Source organism: Pleurodeles waltl, chromosome 11, assembly GCF_031143425.1.
Source record: "Pleurodeles waltl isolate 20211129_DDA chromosome 11, aPleWal1.hap1.20221129, whole genome shotgun sequence".
NCBI classification, from domain to species: domain Eukaryota; kingdom Metazoa; phylum Chordata; class Amphibia; order Caudata; family Salamandridae; genus Pleurodeles; species Pleurodeles waltl.
In genome coordinates, this window is record NC_090450.1 from 579,778,741 (window position 1) to 579,803,325 (window position 24,585).

Below are 24,585 nucleotides of genomic sequence, written 5' to 3' on the forward strand. Positions count from 1 at the left end.
AGTCACTGTGGTAGCAGATGTTGCAGCGGGATGGGTTATGGGTAAAACCTTTATGGCCATCATAGGTTTTTCTGAAGAAGGACTGCCTTCAAGTTCTTTGATCTGAGTTTCCCACCTTCTGCAGCAGATAAACATCCTCTCTTTCGATCTCCTAATATAGGGGTCTTTACTCATCCCTCCTGTCCCTCCTACTCCCTACACACCAGACCTTCTCTTCCACTCTCTGATTCTGCCTTTCTCAGTAAAGTAGAAGAATAACTTTAGTTCTTCTGTAAGCTTCCTTGCCCACAGCTCTTCCATTGCAGTGATAACGTTTTCAGTGCACTTCTTGCATAGTCCGCTATTTTAGGCCTGGATACCCAGTAAAGAGGTCAGCTGGTAGCCAGAAAAGGGTAGAGGGTAGAAATACCTGGGACAGATGGGAAGGCCACTTAGATAATCACTAGGAAATAATATTATTGGCATGCTTTGTTACGCCATGCTACCATTGCAGCTTTTTATGAAACGGGAACTGCTTACTAGGTTTTCTTTTCAGTGACTTTAGCCACTGTACACTTATACACTCTTTGTGGTGAGTTTGAGTTGCAGCTGTGTGTTAGGTGTAGGTCACTAGCTAAACTATGTAATAAATATGGGTTTCAGCAGAGTAGGTATTGTTTACTTGTACAGGGGAGAAGTGAGTTATATTAGGCAGTGCTGGTGTGGGCAGGATCTTTTTAATCCTATTAAAGTGACTCGAGGTAAACAGCCAGCATTACCGCCTGAATATCTTTGCTAGCTCTAATATACTCTTTTATGTTCTTCTTTCTGCTTATAATGTTCTGAATTGTCTGTTACAGGCCAATCAAGCCCAATGAAATTCTCCCACCAGAGAAGGGCCGGGAGGTCGCTAAAGAGTTGGGTATCCCCTACTATGAGACAAGTGTGGTTGCGCAGTTTGGCATCAAAGATGTCTTCGATAATGCCATTCGTGCTGCGCTTATCTCCCGTAGACACCTCCAGTTCTGGAAGTCCCATCTCCGTAATGCCCAGAAACCTTTGCTCCAGGCTCCCTTCCTGCCACCCAAGCCACCGCCACCCATCATTATTGTCCCAGACCCCCCAACCAACAATGAGGATCACCCAGCTCACTTGCTTGAGGACCCCATGTGTGCCGATGTCATACTGGTGCTACAGGAGAAAATCAAAATATATGCTCACAAGATCTACCTCTCCACCTCCTCTTCAAAGTTCTATGATCTGTTTTTGATGGACCTTAGTGAAGACCTTCAGAATGGATCTGGCTCTGGTGAGCGGACATTTCATCAAGACGACCGTCATGGCAGAGACCTCATTAGGGCTGCAAGTTTCTATATTTGTGACAGCACAGAGGACCTCACCTGCAGCCAGTCGTGCCTTAGAACTTCTACAAGTGATGGCATCCTGAAGGCCAGCATGGGCAATGGTGAAGTGGTTGTGGAGCAAGGGCTCAAGCGCCGGAGGAGCCTCTCCTCCTGGAGTCGGGCATTTATCAGCATCCAAGAGGAAATGTGTGATGACCCCTTCACCTTCAAGTCTCGCTTAATGATGGTGGTGAAGATGGATCCGTCTATCCAGCCTGGTCCCTTTCGTGCGGTGCTAAAGTATCTCTATACAGGGGAGCTGGATGAGAAGGAGCGTGACCTCATGCACATAGCCCACATTGCTGAACTTCTGGAGGTTTTTGACCTACGAATGATGGTGGCGAACATCCTGAACAATGAGGCCTTCATGAACCAGGAGATCACCAAGGCCTTCCACGTCCGCAGGAGCAACCGTGTAAAGGAGTGCCTCGCTAAGGGAACTTTTTCTGGTAAGGCCTATGTTAAAGTCAAAAGCAGGCTTTTTTCCTTTTTAATCTTATCAGTTGTATGGTATATGCTCTCCCTGCTGCCTAGATTTATGTGGGAGCAGAGAATCAGTTTTCGGCCTGTTTTTGGAGTTTATGAAGTAGATAAAGTGGGCATGTTTTTACCATTATTTAAGGCACAATGCATAAACTGCTTTGTTTCTTATCAACTAAATGAAACAGTAATACCGAATCTTCTGAGGACATTTAGTAAATTGCAGTCAGGATTATTTACTGAATATTGCTGATAGATGACTCTATTCTTAGATGGTCTTAGGTACTGTGGCACTGTAGGGTGGTGACTTGCTCAGGCCTAGTGTCAAATCCAAGCAGTAGAAGTGACGAGAAACTCTCTTACCGTATGATAGTTTTGTCACTTTGTGTTCCCCTCTGTCACCTGGACACTCGGAGCTTGAGCAGTCACTACAGAAGCCTTCTTTCAAGTATACAGCTGACCCTGCTTGAAGATATATTGGCCATGTTCAGGAGCTTTGTATTCCTTATATGGGACACCATAACAAGGTGTGGAGCTTTGTACATTTAAAACACTTTGAAGTGAACCTACACCTTTTAACATTTTTGGCCCAGTTTGTGTCAGATTCCACAACACTACAGGACACAACAACGATCTTGATATTTTACCCCTCCTGATCTGATTGTTCTAGGCCATATCCTGTTTTATTTCTGCTAGTTGATCATGTTACTTTGTCTTTCTTGACATACAGTCATGATTTGTCCACCTGTACACATTGTCCCTTCCCGAGGGCGGCCTCTTTGTCATGTCTGTTTGTAATTTGGCGACAACACTTTTTCTGTAGTGACAATTTCTCTAAATTGTTTAGATTCATACTATATCACCCATTCAGTTTAACATCCTTAAACCGTATTGTTCTGCTGCTCGCTAAATGTCAGCCAGGGCTGAAGGTGGTGAAGCCATTTAGTAAATGGGATGGTCATGCTTGGCATGCCTAATATCAGCAAGAAGAGAAATCTGCATATTTTGCTGTTTTTGAAACAGCATAAAACACTTATTGCTAAAACTCTAAAGAATTGTTTTCAAAACCATGAAGCCATACTGTCCCACGCTTTGCTCAACAAAGCATCAGGAGAATTTAGGGAGTAACTTTAAACTTTTGTTTTTAAAGCATCTTGTATTCATGCTGTTATTCTTGCCACCAACATTTCTGTTGTTGCCATTAAGATGAATTTTCTGGTGATTTGTTCATCTTAGGTACTTGTGAGGAGTCCCCAGATACATTTTGAAATTTCATGTCTATCCCTAAATCTGATCTGCTAGCTTAAAATCAGGCTCGCCTCTGTGCAATCAGAGAGTTGAAACAGATGATGACCTCTCCTGCCCACTTCTCTTATGTATTCTCAACCTTTCTTTTGCATATGGCCATATGAGGGCCAACTTTAAAAGTGCAATGGCACCTTCTCTTTTAAATAAAGCCAAGTGTCCCTCAGTATGACTCGAGGAGCAGTCACTGTTCATTCCTCTGCTTTTTGGAGAAGTTGAATGCACTGGATTCCGAGTAAGCAGACTTTCACTTGGTTGGAGAAGGAAGAATGTCAATGCTTTTTAGGGAACCTAAGGATATTGGCAATGTCACTGTTTGATGTTATTTAATTTAATTTAATCTCTGTGGCCTTCAACTCTATTAATCATGTGCTTCTGATCTCAAAAGGCCACCACATATGGGATACTAACCTGACATGGATTTTCCACCTTTCATACTCGTCCCTCCCTTTTACCTCCCTTAATGACACCGCTAATCGCTTTGAGATTTGTTGGCCAACGTGGACTGGATGAGTGACATGTCTTAACTCAGCTTAGGGAAGCTAAAGGTATTGGTTTTGGAACCTCCGACTCCTTACCTACCATTTTGGACCTACTTCTCTCTTAAGACTCTGGGCCGGATTACGAGGCTGGCAGTCCCAGGACTGCCAGCCTCTCAGTGACGGTCAGACTATCGCAACTTTGATGGGCCAACCGCCACATTACAACCCTGGAAGGCGGACCCACCAGGGGACCGCTGTCTCTGCTGGGAACACTGTCCCTGATGGCTTGACAGTGGTCGGAGTTGTAGCCATGGTGGTGGCGTCATCCCCACGTGTTTTGTGATCCCGCAGTGGAACCGCCAAACTCATAATGAGGCCTTAAGTAAGGAAACTGTGGATTATGGCTTGCTTTCCCATGTTTGCCTGTGCTTGTAGCTAGTGCAGAAAGCTTCAGTCAAGCAACTTTATAATATTTAGCATTGTGATGCTACTCCACATCACCTTAAATCGAAAAGAGTAAAATTAAGGATGTTTGTATTGTCCACCAGTCCTCTGGAGAGATTGACATCATCTTCAGGTAGGACAGTTTGATAGCCTAGTAGCTTGACTGTTGGCTCGTTAGATCTATTTTAGCTCCGCTTTACATTTCTAGAATCCAGTGCACTCACATAGGTGGACGTTTCTTTTCCTTTTTAGTACCCTAACTTTGGAAGTCAGCGACAATCTCTTTGACATACTCCAGATTGCATTAAATTTTGAAAGAGCTTCAAAACATTTATCCTTTTGTCTCTCTGAGTCACAGTTTAAAGTCCTATAATGCTTACCGCTAGGAAGCCTGGCTGCATAGCAGGAAACAAATACGTTCTTTCAAATCCTGCATCTTATAGCTCTCTGCGCCAGCGACCTTTCATAATTCTTGTCCAAGCCGGCTGAAACAAGGCCATGGCTTCTTCACATATTGGACGTGTTGGTGCTGCTGTGAGGTGACAACTGATACTAAAGCTGTCTCCCTTGGATCTCGATGCACCGCCTGAGCTTTTAGTACCTCAGAATTCATTCATGTCTTCGGGCCTCAGTTGGTCTCAGTTTTGCCCCACTGATATGCCATGTTTGTGAAGTTCTGACGAGACGGGATAAACTCCCTCTCAATCTTCACGGCAAGATAGCACTGTTTATGATGATGGTCTTCCCGAGGCTACTGTATGCCCTTCAGAATTACCGGGGCATATCCCTGGGTCATGGTTTCCAGCCTTGGATGCAGTGGGACGCAGATTTATTTGGCCAATAAACCCCAAGGGTGGCTTTGAGCAAGTGTATCCAATCAATCTATGATGGCGGGTTCACCTTGGCTGATGTGCGCCTTTATTACTGGGCAACCCAACTGGTATATTTTAATAAATGGATGCATGGGGGATGGGAGGACCTGGTGTATCAGTGCAAAGTGTATCCAATCAATCTATGATGGCGGGTTCACCTTGGCTGATGTGCGCCTTTATTACTGGGCAACCCAACTGGTATATTTTAATAAATGGATGCATGGGGGATGGGAGGACCTGGTGTATCAGTGCAAATTGTCACTTCTAGATTTAGATACAGTGACATCTGTGCTCTATGGCGCACCTTTCCCAGACTGTCTGCCAGAGGCGACCCAGGTGGTATTTTGGACATGGAGAGCTGCTTTGCTCTGGATTGGTTGGAACCATAAGCTCACGCTCGAGGCCCCCCTTTGGGCAGGTAAAAGGCTAGCACAAGTAACGAGGTTACAGGGTTTTAAGAGATGAGACTTGATAGGGATCTCAAAGTTGGGGGATGTTTAGGACCGGGTACATATTCAAGCATTTCAGGATGTATGTGATGAGTTCCAGATGCCAGCCTCACAGTTCTTTTCTCCAACTCCACCATGTTCTCTAGGATTACTGCGGGGACCTGGATGAGGTTCCTGAATATAGTCCACTTGAAGGACACTTACTTATAGGCCATTTGGGGAAAGGAGGGATCTCACTGGTCTACAAAACTCTTGTGAGTCTCTCGTCTGCTCTGTTGGGCCCATTGAAAGAGGGATGGGAGAAGTGTGTGTGGCGATTTGGTTGAGGGGCACTGGGGGGATGCATGCATGCCCTGCCCCCTAGTCCTGGCTATCTCGGCAAAGCTCCGTCTGGGGATTTGCATCAAGTTTACCTTATACCCGTATGACTGTGAAAAACCGGGATTCGGGACAGCCCTGAATGCCCCAGGTGCTGAGACCCGAGGGGATATTTTTTTCATATGGTCTGGTCCTGTCCAGTCATACACACATTTTTGGATGCTGTGCTTAAAGTCTGTTCCCTGGTGGTGTGGTTCCCTATTGAGATGAGCCCCAAAATTGCTCTCTGTGGCAAACTGGGCAGTGTGGAATAGCTTAGAGGTGACAAGTTACTGATGGGTTGGGGACTGTGGGGGCCAAGCAGGATATTGCTTGAGTGTGGACCTTCCCGACGTCCGCCCTTGGAGGCATGGATTAAAAGCATTGATTGGTGTGGCAAACTGGAGCAACTAATCTATGTGGCAAGGGGATGCCCCCACAAACACAAGGTCATATGGAAGAAATAGTGGACATACAACGGTCTCCTGAACCAGAACTAGCACTAACGTATTCACCTGTACACTTTTTCGGGGAGTGGGTGTGGGTTGTGGGTATGATTTGACGTTGTGTATACACTCTATGTCTGTAAAAGAGCAATTGTGTTTCTTAATGCTGTTTTTTAAAAATAAAAATGTTTCTTATAAAAAAAATCCTGCATCTTGCATGAGATGTCCTTTCTGCTTATCAAAGGTATAGGCTCCTTCTATGAAGTCAAGTGAGCCATTGTTCTCTAATTAGGTGCTACTGAAATGTGCTATGGCTACATGGCAGAAGCACCTCTTGGTCTAGTGGTCTGGAGGCCAACTACATGGAAGTATTGGCCACCCTTCGGCCCCCAGGTTTTTGAGTGCCACCCATCCTAGAATGCCTAGTATTACAAGCTGTACAGAATAAAGCTGAATGCATTCCTTTGCCCTGTTTACAGGGAATTCAAGAAGTTCAAAATTGCATAAGAAGTAATTTCCTTTGGACAAAGCAAATCTTTTGCACACTGTCCATATATATTCATGCTTCATAGAGAATTACCAGCTTGGTTACTCTGGTTACTGACATCTTCCATTTCCCCTCAAGGACCTTCCTCCAAGCTAATCAAAAATGGCTTGTATGATACTGAACAAATCTTGTTATCAAACTAATATGTGCTTAGGGCAATGGCCTGCTCCAAGAGCACCAGAATTGTTATAGCATACTAGTCACAGATGCATTCTGTGATTTCAGTGGTGCTGTTCAAGAATAGCCCGTGGACATGGCTTGTGATGGGTAGAGGTTGTTTTGCGTGAAGTGAAACAATTTCTGTGGAAGGTTTAAGTGAAGTGAAGACTGTTCATTCTTTGGAATTTATTTCAGAAGTGATGCTTTTCCATCCACTGTACAAAATAGTAATGGGTTCAGTTGGCCAGCCTTTTCTAGGACAAAGGTCTTTACCACATGGCTTTCTACCCTGTCCCCAAATCTAAACATCTTAAAAACGATGGTGTTGGATTTTTGGAAAACCGAGAAATAGAGAGATTGCCCTGCAAGATGAAGGCTGTTATTTGAGATACTTATTAGTCCCAAGAAAGAGTGGATTTTGGATCTGCCCTTTCTAAGTACATGTTTAGGGAAGCAGAAATGTAAGATGTTGATGCTTGCACACATCTTTCAATCCCTTAATAACATCAGGATTTGTTCATTCCTTTATGATGCATCATTTAACACGTTTCGACAGAAAGTATCTGTTTGTGGTAAGAGGGCAACGTGGTTAATATGCAGCCCTTTAATTTGGCTTAGTCTTGGCTCTCAGAGTATTCACTGAAGTTGTGCCACTGGTTGTGGTACACCCCAGAAGGCAGGGGACCCCAATATTTCCTTATTTAGTAGTTTAACTTATTAAGGTTACATTACCATTGTCCACGTCTATTCACTTGCTATCTAGGTGTAATAACCTCCTAAAACAGTCACTGCGTGTCCCTAAGCCTGGAAAAATCATGACTGTCTTCCAGCAAAGGATTACTTCTGAGCACACTTGAATAGTCCAGTAGCTAAGGCATTTTGACATCCAGGGACTCAAGCTTTTCAGACCTTGTAGGGAACATGTTTGGACAAATGCAAACCTACAGTCTGTCACGTTTTTATACCTTGTGGGATTTCTGTACTTTGTTTTGTTCAAGCACCACAAATGGCACTGAGGTGGCTCGGAGGCAAAAAGGACAGGGCTAGGTAGTCTTTGTTGGGCTCTGAGGTAAGGAACTGAAAAGACACAGGCTTATATTGTTGGAACTTGTTGGCACTTAGTTGATTGACAAACCTTCAGTGCCTGGGTAAACTGTATTCTGCCCAGTCATGGGAACATGCTTGTATGTGGGAAGAAGCAGGCTTCTAATGTGTATTTTCAGCTTTTTTGTCACACGGCCAATGAGTGAGTTGGAAAGGAACGCTCCTTACATTGCATTTGGTCCCTTGGCAGACTTATTTTGGGGTGCTGATGAATTGATTTTATTGATTAATAGAATTATGGGGGAGCATGGTGTGGTGTGACATAGTTTGCTTTCTGTCTGTTGCCCTCAAAACCTCTGGCCTTTTTAAGCTCGGGTAGGCAGGCTGCAAAGCCACTATGCTGGAAGGAGCCCCAACTTTGTTAGCCCATTGGGAGGCAACACTCCCACCTTAGAGTTCCCCACCAACACAGAGGGAGTGCTTTTGTTGAAGCTGCAATGTATGCCTAGTCAGCATTTTTATTTGTTTCTTTCCAAAACTAAGCCAAAAAGCAGAGGATTCATTTCTGAAAATCAGTCCCTGTGATGCACATTGGTATTTTTCGCCACAGGAATGGGAAAAAGTTTTTTACCACTCTGAGACTGTGGTAGCAGATAGAAAAAAACAGCATTGACACTCCAGCCCTAAATAGGGTGCCTTCCGATGCCATAAAGCTGGTGGTATTGTGGGGACTGGACCACTGGCAAGATGTTTCCAGTGGCAGAGCCAGGCCAGGCTTTGTAAGCAAATTAGGTTTGCCACCTTTAAATGAGGCAGAGAAAGAGACAAGGGGGTGATCAAATTCCCTTTTTCCTCCCACCTCTACTTTCTGCCCTCAGACACCTGGAACCCTTACACACACATACACTTCTAAGAACTGAATCACCCCCCTACACAAAATTTTGTGTTAGATTTAGATGTGCTTATTCTTGAAACTATGTATCTTGATTGTGACTAACCTGAGGTGTTCAGCCCTTTTCTCAAGTGGCATTGAAAGTAATTTACCAAAAATAGGTATCTGCCAGAAAAATGTTGGAAATAGAGCACAGAGAAACTTGAAGGGCCAATGAAGAGTTCAAATTCTGGAGATGCAAATAGGATGGAAATTAAAATATTTATGTACAGGACATCCTGGACTGTTTGTTAAACTTCTAATCTGGGTGCTGCGACGTACAAATACTGGCCATGCGTGTTCTTACTATTAAATATTATGGACTGGATGAATAGTGTGCATGATGACACCAGAAAATCTGTTAGTTTATCAAAATGAATGTACATTAAAAATTTGTCCCTCCAAATGAGGGTCTGTTCAGGGCCATGATACAGGTTAGAAAACGTAACAGTGTAACAGTTTTTTTCCTCCAACTCCTTGAGTTGTTTTCAAAGCCTAATGCTATAAATTGTAGTTTAGGTATGAATTTAAAAATGTTGCCTTAATAGTTAAATACCCATACGTTCATCACACTGGTAACAAACGAAATTGGTTTGGAGCTGAAAAAATCTGTTTAATTTGAATCTTTTAGGAATGTGAATTTTCTGTGAAATTACCCGGTGTTGATTGATTCTTCTGTGGGCTGGAACTTTGAGGTCTCCAGGATACCCCAATCCCAGGCACTACATTTCTTTGAGCTAGATTGTAATCACATGGTTCTCTAAGCAGAGTCCATTGCTTTATTGACTTTCATGTGCATGTTTGTAGTGCCCATTTTAGTTCGTTTTGTAAGCGATCCACAGGCAGTTTTTTAAGTGTGGTTGAAGGGGGGAGGTCTTGTCTTAATAGCATTTGGTGCATGGCAATGTCATTATAATTAGTATACCTCTGACTTTTTACAGATGTTACCTTTGTACTGGACGATGGGACCATCAGCGCTCACAAGCCGCTGCTAATCTCTAGCTGTGACTGGATGGCTGCAATGTTTGGTGGCCCATTTGTGGAAAGCTGCACGCGAGAGGTAAGTTCTTGGGAATGTGGAAGCCGAGGTCTGAGAGTTTAGTATCTGTTTTTGCAGATTTAGGGATTAGTGTGTATTCGTCAAGAGTTGTGCTTATGAGGAATCTTGGTGGTGAGGTATCCTTCTTGAAGTGAACAATGTGTCCTTCTTTTGTTAAGGTGCAAGTTTCCTTCCTGGATTAAGGTACCTGGCTGAGGCAGGTGGGAAAGGGTATATCTATATACTGTGCCGTCTGGCAGGACAGCTTTCTGCTAGAAGCAACCCTCCTTTAGCTGCAGGTTTCTGGCTCCTTCCATGAACAGTAGCTGGAAAGTAGGACTGATGAGGAGGCATTTTACACAGCAGCATCACACATCTCACCAAGCCTGGAGGAAAAGAGCTGTGAAGTAGGCCATCTGTTCCAGGTGTGTGGCTAGAGGAGAGGGGAAATAGGAGAAAGCGAAAAAGACGAGAGCAGAAGTTGAAATGAGAAAGTTGGAGAATTCAAGAGAGAAAGAGCAAGGGAGATGGAAAAACAGAGTGAGGGGCTCAAAGAGAAGAAAGGTAGGAGGAATCAAAGACGTTGTGGCACGAGTGAGATGGGTAGGGAAGGAGAATGAGTAAGGAAGAGATGATAGAGGAAGTGTATAACAGCAAAACCAACTGAGTAAATATGAGCAAGAGAGAGAGGGAATGCCTCTGGAAGGTATCTGCAGATGTGGCCCAGAGCTGATGCCACTAATCCCTGTTATACCCAGGCAGCTGAGATGTACTAAACTCCCTACACACCCAAAGCTGGGTTTAGTTGGGGCAGAAAGTATTCTCCATCCATTATCTGGTCCCTGCAGTCACTTTCTTAGGGCAGAACTACAGTGCAAAGTCCCATGAATCTCAGGGGTCGAGGTAGAATGCTGGGGGACTTCGAAATGAGCCTCACAATAGCCCAAGAACACATCCTGTATGAAGGCTATGTGAAAGGGAACATGTGGGTTTTCTGTTCCTCAAGAAAAGTGTGCACAGGGGATGATGGGAATTCCAAGATTATGGGGAGAATACCCCTAGTTTGGTTCATACGCCCTTCCTACCTTTACTCACAAACTGCAACACTGAGCCCTTTCACATGTGTACTGTGCAGAATATCTAAAGCTTTGGACAACCATTCCCTTGTGATCAATATTTTACTATCAACTGCGCCCGTACTGTTTGTACCATCTTTCCTGGTGGTTGGGGACCTCCCATTAGCAGCTTTGTTAGTGAGAAGTGAACAACAGAAATTGAGTATTAATATATACATGTATGTATATATACATGTGTGTATATATATATATATATATATATATTTTAATGCTTTTTATTGATTTATTTAACAGAGTACAAACACTAGGCATGAAACAATTACGTTTTAAACAGTTAAGTGGTTCACGCAGTTCCAGGTGGGATGGCGGCTATCCGCTCTTATTCGCAATACAGAGCATTAAATTTGTGTTATTGCCCTTTGTTTCATGTGTGCACGCGAAAGAATGTGAGAATGCACGTTATGTTATGAACAATATATATGCCTCAGGTGTCACATAAAATTAAGTATCAGTATATTGCTCAATGGCAAGGCAGCGGCTTTGAAGGGAGAAGACATCTGAGACCTTGTTCAAGAAATCCTAGCATAAAAGATCCTCCCTTTAGATGTGAAGCTGAAAATTAAGTAAACTTGAGTACGTGTTTTAGCATGCTCTGTATACCATCCACCTCTAGTGTGATCTTTGCAGTGTAATCATAGTGCTAGAGCAAAGATTGAGCTAGAGAATCAATCTCAAAATATCTTCCATTGCCTCGTCACTGGGAAACTAACATCATATGACTTCACAAATAAATAAGGACCCTTGTCTTCTGCTAAATCTTTGACCTTTCCCCTATGGATAACCCAGTATTCTGTAGCGTAAATTGGCCATATAATCTTATTATAAAACAATAAATGTATAAATCAAAACTGTTGGGTATATGATAGAAAAATTAACACTTAGTGGATGAGCTGACTTTCCTGTGGTCACATGTACAGGTAAAAGGCAGCTTCTTTATAGAAGAGAATCTGTTTACCACCTGACCTCCCTAGGAGCTGCCTTGCACCTGACCTGTGCGGCTACGTTTCAGCCTGGGTCTTTCTGCCTGTTCCTTACCCAGTGAGAAGTTTCTCCCTGGTCAAACTCCTTACTAGACATACTGCCTTCCACATTGAGGGGAACTGGCTATTATCTGCCGAATCTGCTGAAATGCTCTTCCCCTGGGTGCCACCAGCCTCACTAACCCAGTTTGTGTATGACTATTTAAATTGTCAGTATAGTAAGAACATTTTGTAAATAAAGTGCTTGCTTGCACAGTTGTCCTTTTGCTCTCATAAAATAGTCCAATAATCCGTCTGAGTTGTGTAAACTGAGTGTCATTCAGTCAGCAATGTTGCCATGGTAGTAAGAAGGTGAATGCCTGGGCCAGCACGTGTCTGATAAAAACATCATGAACATACATATTTAGACAGGTTTATTAATTAAGTTGAAGAATATCTGGTGTCAGGTGTTACAGAAGATGGTATAGTGTGGGTCTGTCAGTCATAAGCACCTTAATAGTGCTACAAGGTTGCATCAGGGTAATTTATGTCCTCCTATAATGAGCTTTGATGGAAGGTGTTAGCAAGTACCAAAGAGTAACTCTGTATTTCAAAACCTATGCTAAACTAGAAGCATTAGGTAGAATCAAAAAAGTTCAAAATCATATCCAGAACCTAGTAATACAGGCTGAGCCTCAGCAGCATACAGCGTGCAGGAGCTCACAGAAGAAATTATGCAGGCCCTGTTGGGTTCAGATTTGGTGTTAAAAGTTCAAAAAATGTTTGCTTTTTAATGGCCCAGTGCTTCTAGAAAGAAACTAGTCACTGTTAAAGCCCATTGAAGATTAGCTGAACCTCCTTAGACATCTGGTGGAAGAGTGTTCAATTTGCGACTAAGGACATAAAATAGAAAACGGATAAAGTAAAGAGAAATCCAGAGTAGTTCATGGAAGAGGTTGTCTTCAAGCTCAAAAAGAAAGTTGCCTAAGCCCAGGTAGCAGAGGTGCAGGACTTAAAGGTTGAGCAACCACACCACTGGATGGAAGATAGAAACAATGAAAAGGGCATGGGGAGCACAAACCAACAAGTGCATGTTGCTGTGGCAAATGGAGGTTGCAACCTGAATGATAGTTGTGTGCTGCTTCCGCTCAAGTCTGTCACTCAAGCAAGTACATTTGATATGTTGCTGGAGTATGACATACATGACACATATGTACAGGTAGCAGTAACATATGCCATGGTACAATACTTCACTGAGAGGTTGGACTATAGTGAGAGATTAGTGGAGGACGGCGCACACCTCTTTCTTGAAGTAATAATTCTTGGGGAGTTGTATGAATACACAGCTACTTAAGAACTGAATGCAGGGAAGAGCAACACCTCAATCACTTTGGCTTGGACACAGGGGCATAAACAAATTGCAGACTGTTAGAAATGGGGTTTATGGTTGGCTAGTGTATGCACTTCAGCCAAGCAGAACCCACCGCTCTAGTCAGGGCAAATAAATTACACACCAAAGAAGACTTGTGCTCTACCCCTGGTAGTTTGGCTTAGAGCAGTCAGGCGTATCCCCAGAGGCAATGTGTAAAGTGTTTGTGCAACACACTCACACCAGTGACGCCATAAATACACCACAAAAGAGAGTCAACACAAGATTATATAAAAATATGTTTCTGTGTTATCTACATATAACATTAGGCTAAAACAATATGAATCATAAGTTCGATGGCATCTGTCGCTGTAGATACGCATGTTCTGCAATAGCTCGCCATCTGGTGTTGGGCCGGAGTGTTACAAGTTGTTTTTCTTCGAAGAAGTCTTTCGAGTCACGGGACCGAGTGACTCCTCCTTTTGTCTCCATTGCGCATGGGCGTCGACTCCATCTTCGATTGTTTTTTTTCCGCCATCGGGTTCGGACGTGTTCCTGTCGCTCCGAGTTTCGGAACGGAAAATTAGCTAATTTCGGAAGATTTTCGTCGGTATTGTTGCGTTCGGGATCGGCGTACTTACATTCAACACCGCATCGAAGATCGAAGAGCTCCGGTGCCCTTCGGGGTAGTTTTTCGATCCTCCGTCGGGGCCTGGTCGGCCCGACCGCGTGCTGAAGAACGCCGATGGAACGGACCCCGTTTCGTTTCTGCCCCAAATGCCACAATAAATACCCCTACACAGACCAACACTTGGTCTGCAACCTGTGCCTGTCACCTGAGCACAGCGAAGACACCTGCGAGGCCTGTCGTGCGTTCCGGTCCCGAAAAACACTCCGAGACCGTCGAGCCAGAAGACTTCAGATGGCGTCCGCACCGACAGCCCAACGGGAGTTCGAGGAACAGGAAGAGGAAGGTACCTTCTCGATCCAAGACTCAGACTCCGAAGGATTCGACGATACACAAACCGTGAGTAAGACGTCGAAAACCACACAGAGAAACATTTACAAGGCCCAGGGGACGCCACTGCCACCAGGCCATGGCTCGACCCATAAATTCGGTGACCGACCGTCGGCACCGAAAAAGGCCCAAACAGTGCCGAGATCGTCCGACTCCGGTCGAGACACCGGCACGCAGCCTTCTCGGGACCGAGAAAGTGCTGGAGACAAGCCTCGACACCGAGATGCCGGTGTGGACACGGCTCGACGCCGAGACAGCGGCACCAAAACAGATCGACGCCGAGAGGTTTCGGCCCCGAAAAGGAAAAAAGTCACCTCGGAGCCGAAAAAACACGCAGACAAAGTTTCGATGCCGAAACAAACTGCAAGCGACCCAGCTTCAGGCTCTTATACAAAAGAGCACTCGCTAACCTCCCAAATGCAGAAGCATAGGTTTGAGGAAGAGCTACAAGCAACTGATGTGGACCATACGCAAAAGCGTATCTTCATTCAGCAGGGGACAGGAAAAATAAGCACCCTTCCCCCCATTAGGAGAAAGAGGAGGTTGGAGTTCCAGACGGAACAAACACCACAACCAAAAGTGGTGAAAAGAGTTACACCACCACCCTCTCCTCCGCCCGTGATTGACGTTTCACCAGCACAAACTCCATCACACTCCCCAGCTCACACCACCATGAGCCAGGGTGACCAAGATCAGGACGCATGGGACCTATACGACGCCCCAGTGTCAGATAACAGCCCGGAGGCATACCCTACAAAGCCATCTCCACCAGAAGACAGCACCGCGTACTCTCAGGTGGTGGCTAGAGCAGCACAATATCACAATGTAAGCCTCCACTCAGAACAGGTCGAGGATGATTTCTTGTTCAACACACTCTCCTCCACCCACAGCTCATACCAAAGCCTGCCTATGCTCCCTGGTATGCTCCGGCACGCAAAAGACATATTTAAGGAGCCGGTCAAAAGTAGGGCAATCACACCAAGGGTGGAAAAAAAGTATAAGCCGCCTCCTACGGACCCGGTTTTCATCACTACACAGCTGCCACCAGACTCTGTTGTTGTAGGAGCAGCTAGGAAAAGGGCCAACTCCCACACATCTGGAGATGCACCACCCCCAGATAAAGAAAGCCGCAAGTTCGATGCAGCTGGTAAGAGAGTCGCAGCACAAGCTGCAAACCAGTGGCGCATCGCGAACTCCCAGGCACTACTTGCGCGCTATGACAGAGCCCACTGGGACGAGATGCAACATCTCATTGAACATCTGCCCAAGGACTTACAAAATAGGGCAAAGCAAGTGGTCGAGGAAGGACAGACCATTTCCAACAACCAGATCCGCTCCTCCATGGACGCTGCAGATACAGCTGCACGGACAATTAATACATCTGTAACTATCAGAAGGCATGCATGGCTCCGAACGTCTGGATTTAAACCAGAGATTCAACAAGCAGTTCTCAATATGCCTTTTAATGAAAAAGAACTGTTCGGTCCAGAAGTGGACACAGCGATTGAGAAACTCAAAAAAGATACGGACACTGCCAAAGCCATGGGCGCACTCTACTCCCCGCAGAGCAGAGGGAATTACAGCACATTCCGTAAAACGCCCTTTCGAGGGGGGTTTCGAGGTCAAAGCACACAAGCCAGCACCTCACAAGCCACACCGTCCAGTTACCAGGGACAGTATAGAGGAGGTTTTCGGGGACAATATAGAGGAGGGCAATTCCCTAGAAATAGAGGAAGATTTCAAAGCCCCAAAGCCCCTACTACTAAACAGTGACTCACAGGTCACTCACCCCCTCCACACAACACCAGTGGGGGGAAGAATAGGTCATTATTACAAAGCATGGGAGGAAATCACTACAAACACTTGGGTTCTAGCAATTATCCAACATGGTTATTGCATAGAATTTCTACAATTCCCTCCAAACATACCACCAAAAGCACAAAATTTAACAACACACCATTCCAATCTCCTGGAGATAGAAGTGCAGGCACTATTGCAAAAGAATGCAATCGAATTAGTGCCAAACACACAAATAAACACAGGAGTTTACTCACTGTACTTTCTGATACCAAAGAAGGACAAAACACTGAGACCAATCCTAGACCTCAGAGTAGTGAACACTTTCATCAAATCAGACCACTTCCACATGGTCACACTACAAGAAGTATTGCCATTGCTAAAACTGCACGACTACATGGCAACTTTAGACCTCAAGGATGCTTATTTCCATATACCAATACACCCATCGCACAGGAAATACCTAAGGTTTGTATTCAAAGGAATACATTACCAATTCAAGGTACTGCCTTTCGGATTAACAACCGCACCAAGAGTCTTTACCAAATGTCTAGCGGTAGTCGCAGCACACATAAGAAGGCAGCAGATACATGTGTTCCCATATCTAGACGACTGGCTAATCAAGGCCCATTCGTTAATAGAGTGCTCAAATCACACAAATCATATCATACAAACCCTCTTCAAACTAGGGTTCACCGTCAATTTCACAAAATCCAAAATTCTGCCACGCAAGGTACAACAATACCTGGGAGCCATAATAGACACATCAAAAGGAGTAGCCACTCCAAGTCCACAAAGAATTCAAAATTTCAACACCATCATACAACGCATGTATCCAACACAAAAGATACAAGCAAAGATGGTATTACAACTCCTAGGCATGATGTCATCATGCATAGCCATTGTCCCAAACGCAAGACTGCACATGAGGCCCTTACAACAATGCCTAGCATCACAGTGGTCTCAAGCACAGGGTCACCTTCTAGATCTGGTGTTAATAGACCGCCAAACTTACCTCTCGCTTCTGTGGTGGAACAACATAAATTTAAACAAGGGGCGGCCTTTCCAAGACCCAGTGCCACAATACGTAATAACAACAGATGCTTCCATGACAGGGTGGGGAGCACACCTCGATCGACACAGCATACAAGGACAATGGAACGTACATCAAACAAAACTGCATATCAATCACCTAGAACTTCTAGCAGTTTTTCAAGCACTAAAAGCTTTCCAACCAATAATAGTTCACAAATACATTCTCGTCAAAACAGACAACATGACAACAATGTATTATCTAAACAAGCAGGGGGGGACGCACTCCACGCAGTTAAGCCTGCTAGCACAAAAAATTTGGCATTGGGCAATTCACAACCAAATTCGCCTAATTGCACAGTTTATACCAGGGATACAAAATCAACTCGCAGACAATCTCTCTCGAGATCACCAACAGGTCCACGAATGGGAAATTCACCCCCAAATTCTGAACACTTATTTCAAACTCTGGGGAACACCTCAGATAGACTTGTTTGCGACAAGGGAGAACGCAAAATGCCAAAACTTCGCATCCAGATACCCACACAAACAATCCCAAGGCAATGCCCTATGGATGAACTGGTCAGGGATATTTGCTTACGCTTTTCCTCCTCTCCCTCTCCTTCCTTACCTGGTACACAAACTCAGTCAAAGCAAACTCAAACTCATATTGATAGCACCAACTTGGGCAAGGCAACCCTGGTACACAACGCTGCTAGACCTATCAGTGGTACCCTGCATCAAATTGCCCAACAGGCCAGATCTGTTGACACAGCACAACCAAAAGATCAGACACCCAGATCCAGCATCGCTGAATCTAGCAATCTGGCTCCTGAAATCCTAGAATTCGGGCACTTACAACTTACCCAAGAATGTATGGAAGTCATAAAACAAGCAAGAAGGCCATCCACCAGGCACTGCTATGCAAGTAAATGGAAGAGGTTTGTTTGCTACTGCCATATTAATCAAATACAACCATTACACACAACTCCAGAACATGTAGTGGGTTACTTGCTTCACTTACAAAAATCTAACCTAGCTTTCTCTTCCATTAAGATTCACCTTGCAGCAATATCTGCATACCTGCAAACTACCTATTCAACTTCCCTATATAAAATACCAGTCATTAAAGCATTCATGGAGGGCCTTAGGAGAATTATACCACCAAGAACACTACCTGTTCCTTCATGGAACCTAAATGTTGTCCTAACTAGACTTATGGGTCCACCTTTTGAACCCATGCACTCCTGCGACATACAGTTCCTAACCTGGAAGGTGGCATTTCTCATCGCCATTACTTCCCTAAGAAGAGTAAGCGAGATTCAGGCGTTTACTATACAGGAACCTTTTATACAACTACACAAAAATAAAGTCGTCCTAAGGACCAATCCAAAATTTTTGCCAAAGGTTATTTCACCGTTCCATCTAAATCAAACAGTGGAACTTCCAGTGTTCTTTCCACAGCCAGATACCGTAGCTGAAAGGGCACTACATACATTAGATGTCAAAAGAGCATTAATGTATTACATTGACAGAACAAAAAACATCAGAAAGACTAAACAACTCTTTATTGCATTTCAAAAACCTCACGCAGGAAACCCAATTTCAAAACAAGGAATAGCCAGATGGATAGTTAAATGCATCCAAATCTGCTACCTTAAAGCTAAACGACAGCTGCCCATTACACCAAGGGCACACTCAACCAGAAAGAAAGGTGCTACCATGGCCTTTCTAGGAAACATCCCAATGCAAGAAATATGTAAGGCAGCCACATGGTCTACGCCTCACACATTCACCAAGCACTACTGTGTAGACGTGTTATCCGCACAACAAGCCACAGTAGGTCAAGCCGTATTAAGGACATTATTTCAGACTACTTCCACTCCTACAGGCTGATCCACCGCTTTTGGGGAAATAACTGCTTACTAGTCTATGCAGAACATGCGTATCTACAGCGACAGATGCCATCGAACTGAAAATGTCACTTACCCAGTGTACATCTGTTCGTGGCATCAGTCGCAGTAGATTCGCATGTGCCCACCCGCCTCCCCGGGAGCCTGTAGCAGTTTGGAAGTTACCTTCAATTATTTATATATGTATCATCTCAACCTTAAATAGGTGCATACTTAGTCACTCCATTGCATGGGCACTATTACTACAATTCAACTCCTACCTCACCCTCTGCGGGGGAAAAACAATCGAAGATGGAGTCGACGCCCATGCGCAATGGAGACAAAAGGAGGAGTCACTCGGTCCCGTGACTCGAAAGACTTCTTCGAAGAAAAACAACTTGTAACACTCCGGCCCAACACCAGATGGCGAGCTATTGCAGAACATGCGAATCTACTGCGACTGATGCCACGAACAGATGTACACTGGGTAAGTGACATTTTCATTACTATGCATACTTTGCAGTGAGGTAATATACTACTCATTATCCTGGACATTGCGCAAGGTATAAAAGGACAACCAGTAACATCTAGGGCATGTAATGCAGCATTTAATGAACCAAGCCCATCAGTCACCATGAAATTAAAGCGCACAGCGCACCTGTGCTCCTATTAAATTTGATGAACCAGAAATCATAGGCCGAAGGAACACTGACATGCCTATTACAGTATTTCAAGGTCTCTGCATGTGGCCAGTTCCTGATCGGGTGGAGGCCTCCTTCGAGGACTTCTTCCCCTCCCCCACAATGCCACTAAGAAAGAACAAGAGCCCCCAAGATATGTGCCAATACGAAAGTTTGGGCCCGCACACGCTTCCGAGCGCGAGGGGAGACCTTGATGTCTCTTCTCTGCACTAACCGTGACAGGCAGCCGTCCTTGAACGCGTGGTGCAGCTGCCGAAATGGTTCCTGTGTTGAAAATTCTCCAAGCTGCCTCAAACTCACAGCGTGTCCGGGACCTCTCGATGGCCTCCCTGACCACTGCTGTGAAACGCCAGAGAAAAGGAAGCCGCCCACGGTAAAAGGACCCTGCTGGGTCACCCATATTGGAAGATGCTGTGATGCAACTAGCCACAAGCATGTGGCTCAGCTGTTGTCGTTCTTCTTCTGCCCACACTTCAGGAATGCCCAAGGTATTAGTGCGGCAGGGGTCGGCAGCTGAACGTGGCTCAGCATGCATGGCAGGGCAGCATGAGTCGCAAAGGGGGAAGCTGCTGATTCTTTACCGAACATCAGAAAGTACGTGACACATGTTCCATACGCTGCATGATAACCAGCAATCACAAATGAGAATGACAACAATCAGCCAGTCTTACGAGTTCCTAAGCGGTCTTGATGTCTTCCTGCTGTGTGTGAAGAGAAGGAGCAGCAACCAGTGCTCACCATGCGTTGATTGTGGAGCCAGAAAGGAAAGATGAGGGGCCCTCCCTACACCAGGTATCAACTTGTGGAAAATGAAGGGCTCCCCAGGCGCTATACCTGTAGAGGCTAGGAGCACAACCAGTCCCCACCACATCCTAGGCTCCTGGGAGAACACTTTTGGGGGGGGTGGGGAGGGGGGTGGGGGGAGGGGTGGAGTTGGGGAGGAAGCACAGGGCAGGCAGCAGTAGGCCGGTAGACCAGCACATCCAGTCCAACAGTCCTGATGGCGATCTCTCCAGGCATCGCCACAGTGTCCTTGCAGAACAGTCAGGGAGCCACCCACCAGTAGCAGGCAGCAGAGCAACAACAGAAGAGCAGTCCAGATGAGTCATTTATGCAGTGCAGTAGTCCTTCTGATAGAGGTTCAGTCTCAGATCCAAAAATGCTCTAAAATCATGGGGTGAGAGCCCCTGTACTTATACTCCAAAATGTCTTTATTCAGGGGGTGACTTCAGAGGAGCCCTTTCAAGTGTGACACAAACCCTTTCAGCCCAGTCGTGGCTCCAGACCTCAATATAGGGTAAATCAGTCCATTGTGTGAGGCAGGGACAAAGCCTGTTCAAATGTAAATACGCCCCTCCTCCTTCTCACCTACACCAGTAAGCTATCACTATCATTCTAAACATATCAATCATGCCCACTCTACACCTTCCAGACCAGAAATGATCACTTAAAAATATATATGATAATTCCCAATGCTAACCAACGAGTGGAGCAGCTTTCACAGTTGGGAAAGCAAAATAGGCTGTTTGTCACCACTAGGACATTTAAAACATAAAAGTATATGTCCTACCTCTTACATACACAGCACCCTGTCCACAGGGCCTACCTTAACGGTGGTGTAGGTGTAGTAAAAGGGGAGTTTAGGTCTTGGCAAGAAGTAGTTTAAAAGGCCAAGTCAGTGTGGCAGTAAACTGTGCATGCAGGCACTGCAGTGGTAGGCCTGAGTCAGGTTTGAAAGGCTACTTCTGTGAATGGCACTATCTGCGCCACTGGCCCACTAGTAGCATTTCATTTACAGTCCCTGGGTATATGGTATACCACTTTACAAGGGACTTACAAGTAAATTGAATATGCCAAACAGGGGTAATACAAGCATACCAAGTTTTAGGGGAGAGAGCACATGCACTTTATCACTGATTTGAGGTGGTTAAGTGCCCAGAGTCCCAAGGTGAAAAAAAGAGGGTCAGAAAAATAGGAGGAGGAAGGCAAAAAGTTTGGGGATAACTCTACAGAAAGGGCCGTTCCCAACACAGACCAATGTACACCATCTAGTAAACACTGGGGGACAATGTGCAATTTAAGACTACCAATGTACAGCGGATCATAGGATGTGAGTAAAAACAATTACTCTATAAAGAAGAATCAAGGAATCAAACAGCTGATTAGATTATGCATTCAATCAATAATTGTCAGCAAGCACACGTAGAAGAGTAGTTTAGTCTTCTCAGCCTATAAGATGTACCACACATAATGAATGGCACAACAGTGTTTAACATGCACAAAGTGCAGTCTTGATATGACTGCTTCTGCTCGGTGAAGAAAGCTGCTTAAGCTCAGATGGAGAGTCACCAGGATAACAGAATCATCACACTGCATGAAATAGTGAAATAAATGGCACAAAAGACAGTTTGCAGGATGGAGAGTGTAGATGTCATTGTGGACAAGACATTTGTTTAAGATAAAACAAGGGCAAAACACAAATGAAACACGCATGCATACTGGTAATGTGCCCATGAAGAAAGGTGCATCCTAAAATCTGACGAAAAGACAAACGGGAGTGCCAGATTGTGGCCATATCTCAGTAATAAAATGAAAACAGCCAATACCAAAATAATCCAGAGGTTGCACTGGGTAAATTTAAATACTTAGTGTAAGAAATTGGATTATTCGTTGATGGTGGAAACCCTACTCAGGCAACAACCACAGTCCTTGTCAGGGTGAACCACAAACGTCTCTAAATTAATCTGTGCCTAACTGTCTGGTAGCTTGGCACAAGTGAAGTCAGGCATAGCTTAGAGGCACTGTATTAAGCATTTATGCAGCATACAAACCACAGTAACATGATACCTCGATACAAGAGACTGCCCACACCAACTTAGAAGACTACAGTACATGCAATGAATACGATGATACCAAAACAAATTAAATGCAAGCAGTAGAAATGAAAATATGCAATTTTAAAGGTTTAAGTAAAAATAGTGACAACAAGCAGAAAGCGCTACCTGTGGGTATCTGATAATGTTAGACCGGGACAAAGTCACAAGTTTAATATGATGGTGATGCAGTGCGGGGGCTGGATACAAAGACCAGTTAATCCTGCTGAAAAAGTTTCCTTCTTAAGTCCAACGCAAAGAGTTCTAAACCTCAGTATTTGCACAGGACGAGCTCAACTGATGCCAGTCAAGGGCCCAGCACCTGGGGAGGCACCTCTTGGGGATCAGGAACTCGCTCCAGCAGAGTCCAGCAGGGCTTCAGACAGGTCCAGTTGCAGGTCCAGGCAGGGCCAGTTGCAGCAGGTCAAATGGGCAGTTGCAAGGAGGCCTCTGAAGCTTGCTGTGTTCCTATAGCTCAGAATGGCAGGTCAGCCAAATGACCCTTGAAGTCAGTCTAGTAGTCCCAGGTTCAAGGAGATGGTCCTCTCTTTTTCATGCATCAAAGGAGACCTCAAGCATCAAGGCAGTCCTCTGAAGAACATGGCAGGCCTAAAGCAGCAGGGAAGTTCTCTGAAGAGCAAAGTGGGCTTTACGCAGCAAGACAGTCCACTGGTGGCAGCAGGGCTATCGTCTGAAACATAAGGCAGGCCTCGAGCAGCAGTGCAATCTTCTGGAGTACAAGGCAGTCTTTTTGTAGTTTTCTGAATGTTCAGGAGCATACTGAAGAGTGGGCTTGAGGTTCCCTTAGTTATACCTGGTGCCAGCTTTGAAGTGGAAGAAATGTTTAGAGTATTTCACCACAGATGGTTCGGTACTGGAATTTCCTTTCTCACTGCCCAGACTCCAAGGAATTTGGGATAATAATTGTCTGGTGTCAGGTCCTTTGTGAGTGTACTTGAGGCAGCCCCTTAATTGGGACAGGAAGTAGCTCCACCCCTCCAACCGTGGCAGGATCGCCCTCTCCCAGCAACATCCAGGCCGTATTGTTCACTGACTGGGCTCAATAAACATTCCTGGTGGGGAAGCAGTTAACAGGCCCAGGCAGCTGGAAACTCCTAGAAGGCCTTAGAAAGTTTCTAAAAGTGGCATTTTCAAAATTGTAATCTAAAATCCAACTTTACCATTAATTGATTTTAAAACACAATTCACTTGAGTTGAAACTTGACATTTCTACCTGCTCCCAGTCACAAGTTAGGACTTATTAAATGTACTAAGGTAACCCTGTGTTATCCTGTGGGAGAAGGAGGCCTCTCAGCATAAAAAAATTAAATTAGGAGTTTTTCATTACGTGGACATGTAAACCTTAAAAGTACAGTTCCTATTTCCTCCTGTCCATCTGATAGGCTGGCTCGTCCTCCTGGAGGTAGACCTAATGTCAATTAAAAAGTTGCGCTTCCCAATAATATTGCTGTATGTTCCGCAAGACATACCAGCCCCTATCAATTTCTTGAGGATTATGCGGAAGGGACCCCATCCTAGAGTAACGTATGGGTTTCAGTTTATACCACTTGCAAATAGGCCTTTAGGGCTGCGTAAGGTGTTTTTTAAAGCACGTACAAAATACAGGGCAGAGCTATCATTTTAAATCAGGTCGCCTTCCCTAGGTGTCACAGTAGCAAGGTCCGCCAGTGCTTTATATCTCTCTGTAAACGCACAAGTGTTGGCTTGAGGTAGAAGGTATGCGGGTCCCTGGTCATATATGTAGGAGGCTGGCCTGGCTTATAGTGGGTACCTTGTGGTACTTACACCGTGTGGCAGGTCAAGTTATCCCTTATTAGTAGAATAGAGGTATTTCTAGCAGCTTAGGCTGA

General features: G+C 44.8%; 1 protein-coding gene across 5 annotated transcripts in view; it reads left to right on the forward strand.

Moving 5' to 3' along the window:
- The window catches only part of RHOBTB2 (Rho related BTB domain containing 2), a 222,118-nt gene that overhangs the window by 167,264 nt on the left and 30,269 nt on the right, over positions 1-24,585 (forward strand). For all 5 annotated transcript variants that reach the window (XM_069214057.1, XM_069214060.1, XM_069214059.1 and 2 more), the window contains 2 exons: positions 840-1,831; positions 9,840-9,958. In XM_069214057.1, the coding sequence (XP_069070158.1) occupies positions 840-1,831; positions 9,840-9,958 (1,111 nt within the window). The remainder of the gene's footprint in view (positions 1-839; positions 1,832-9,839; positions 9,959-24,585) is intronic.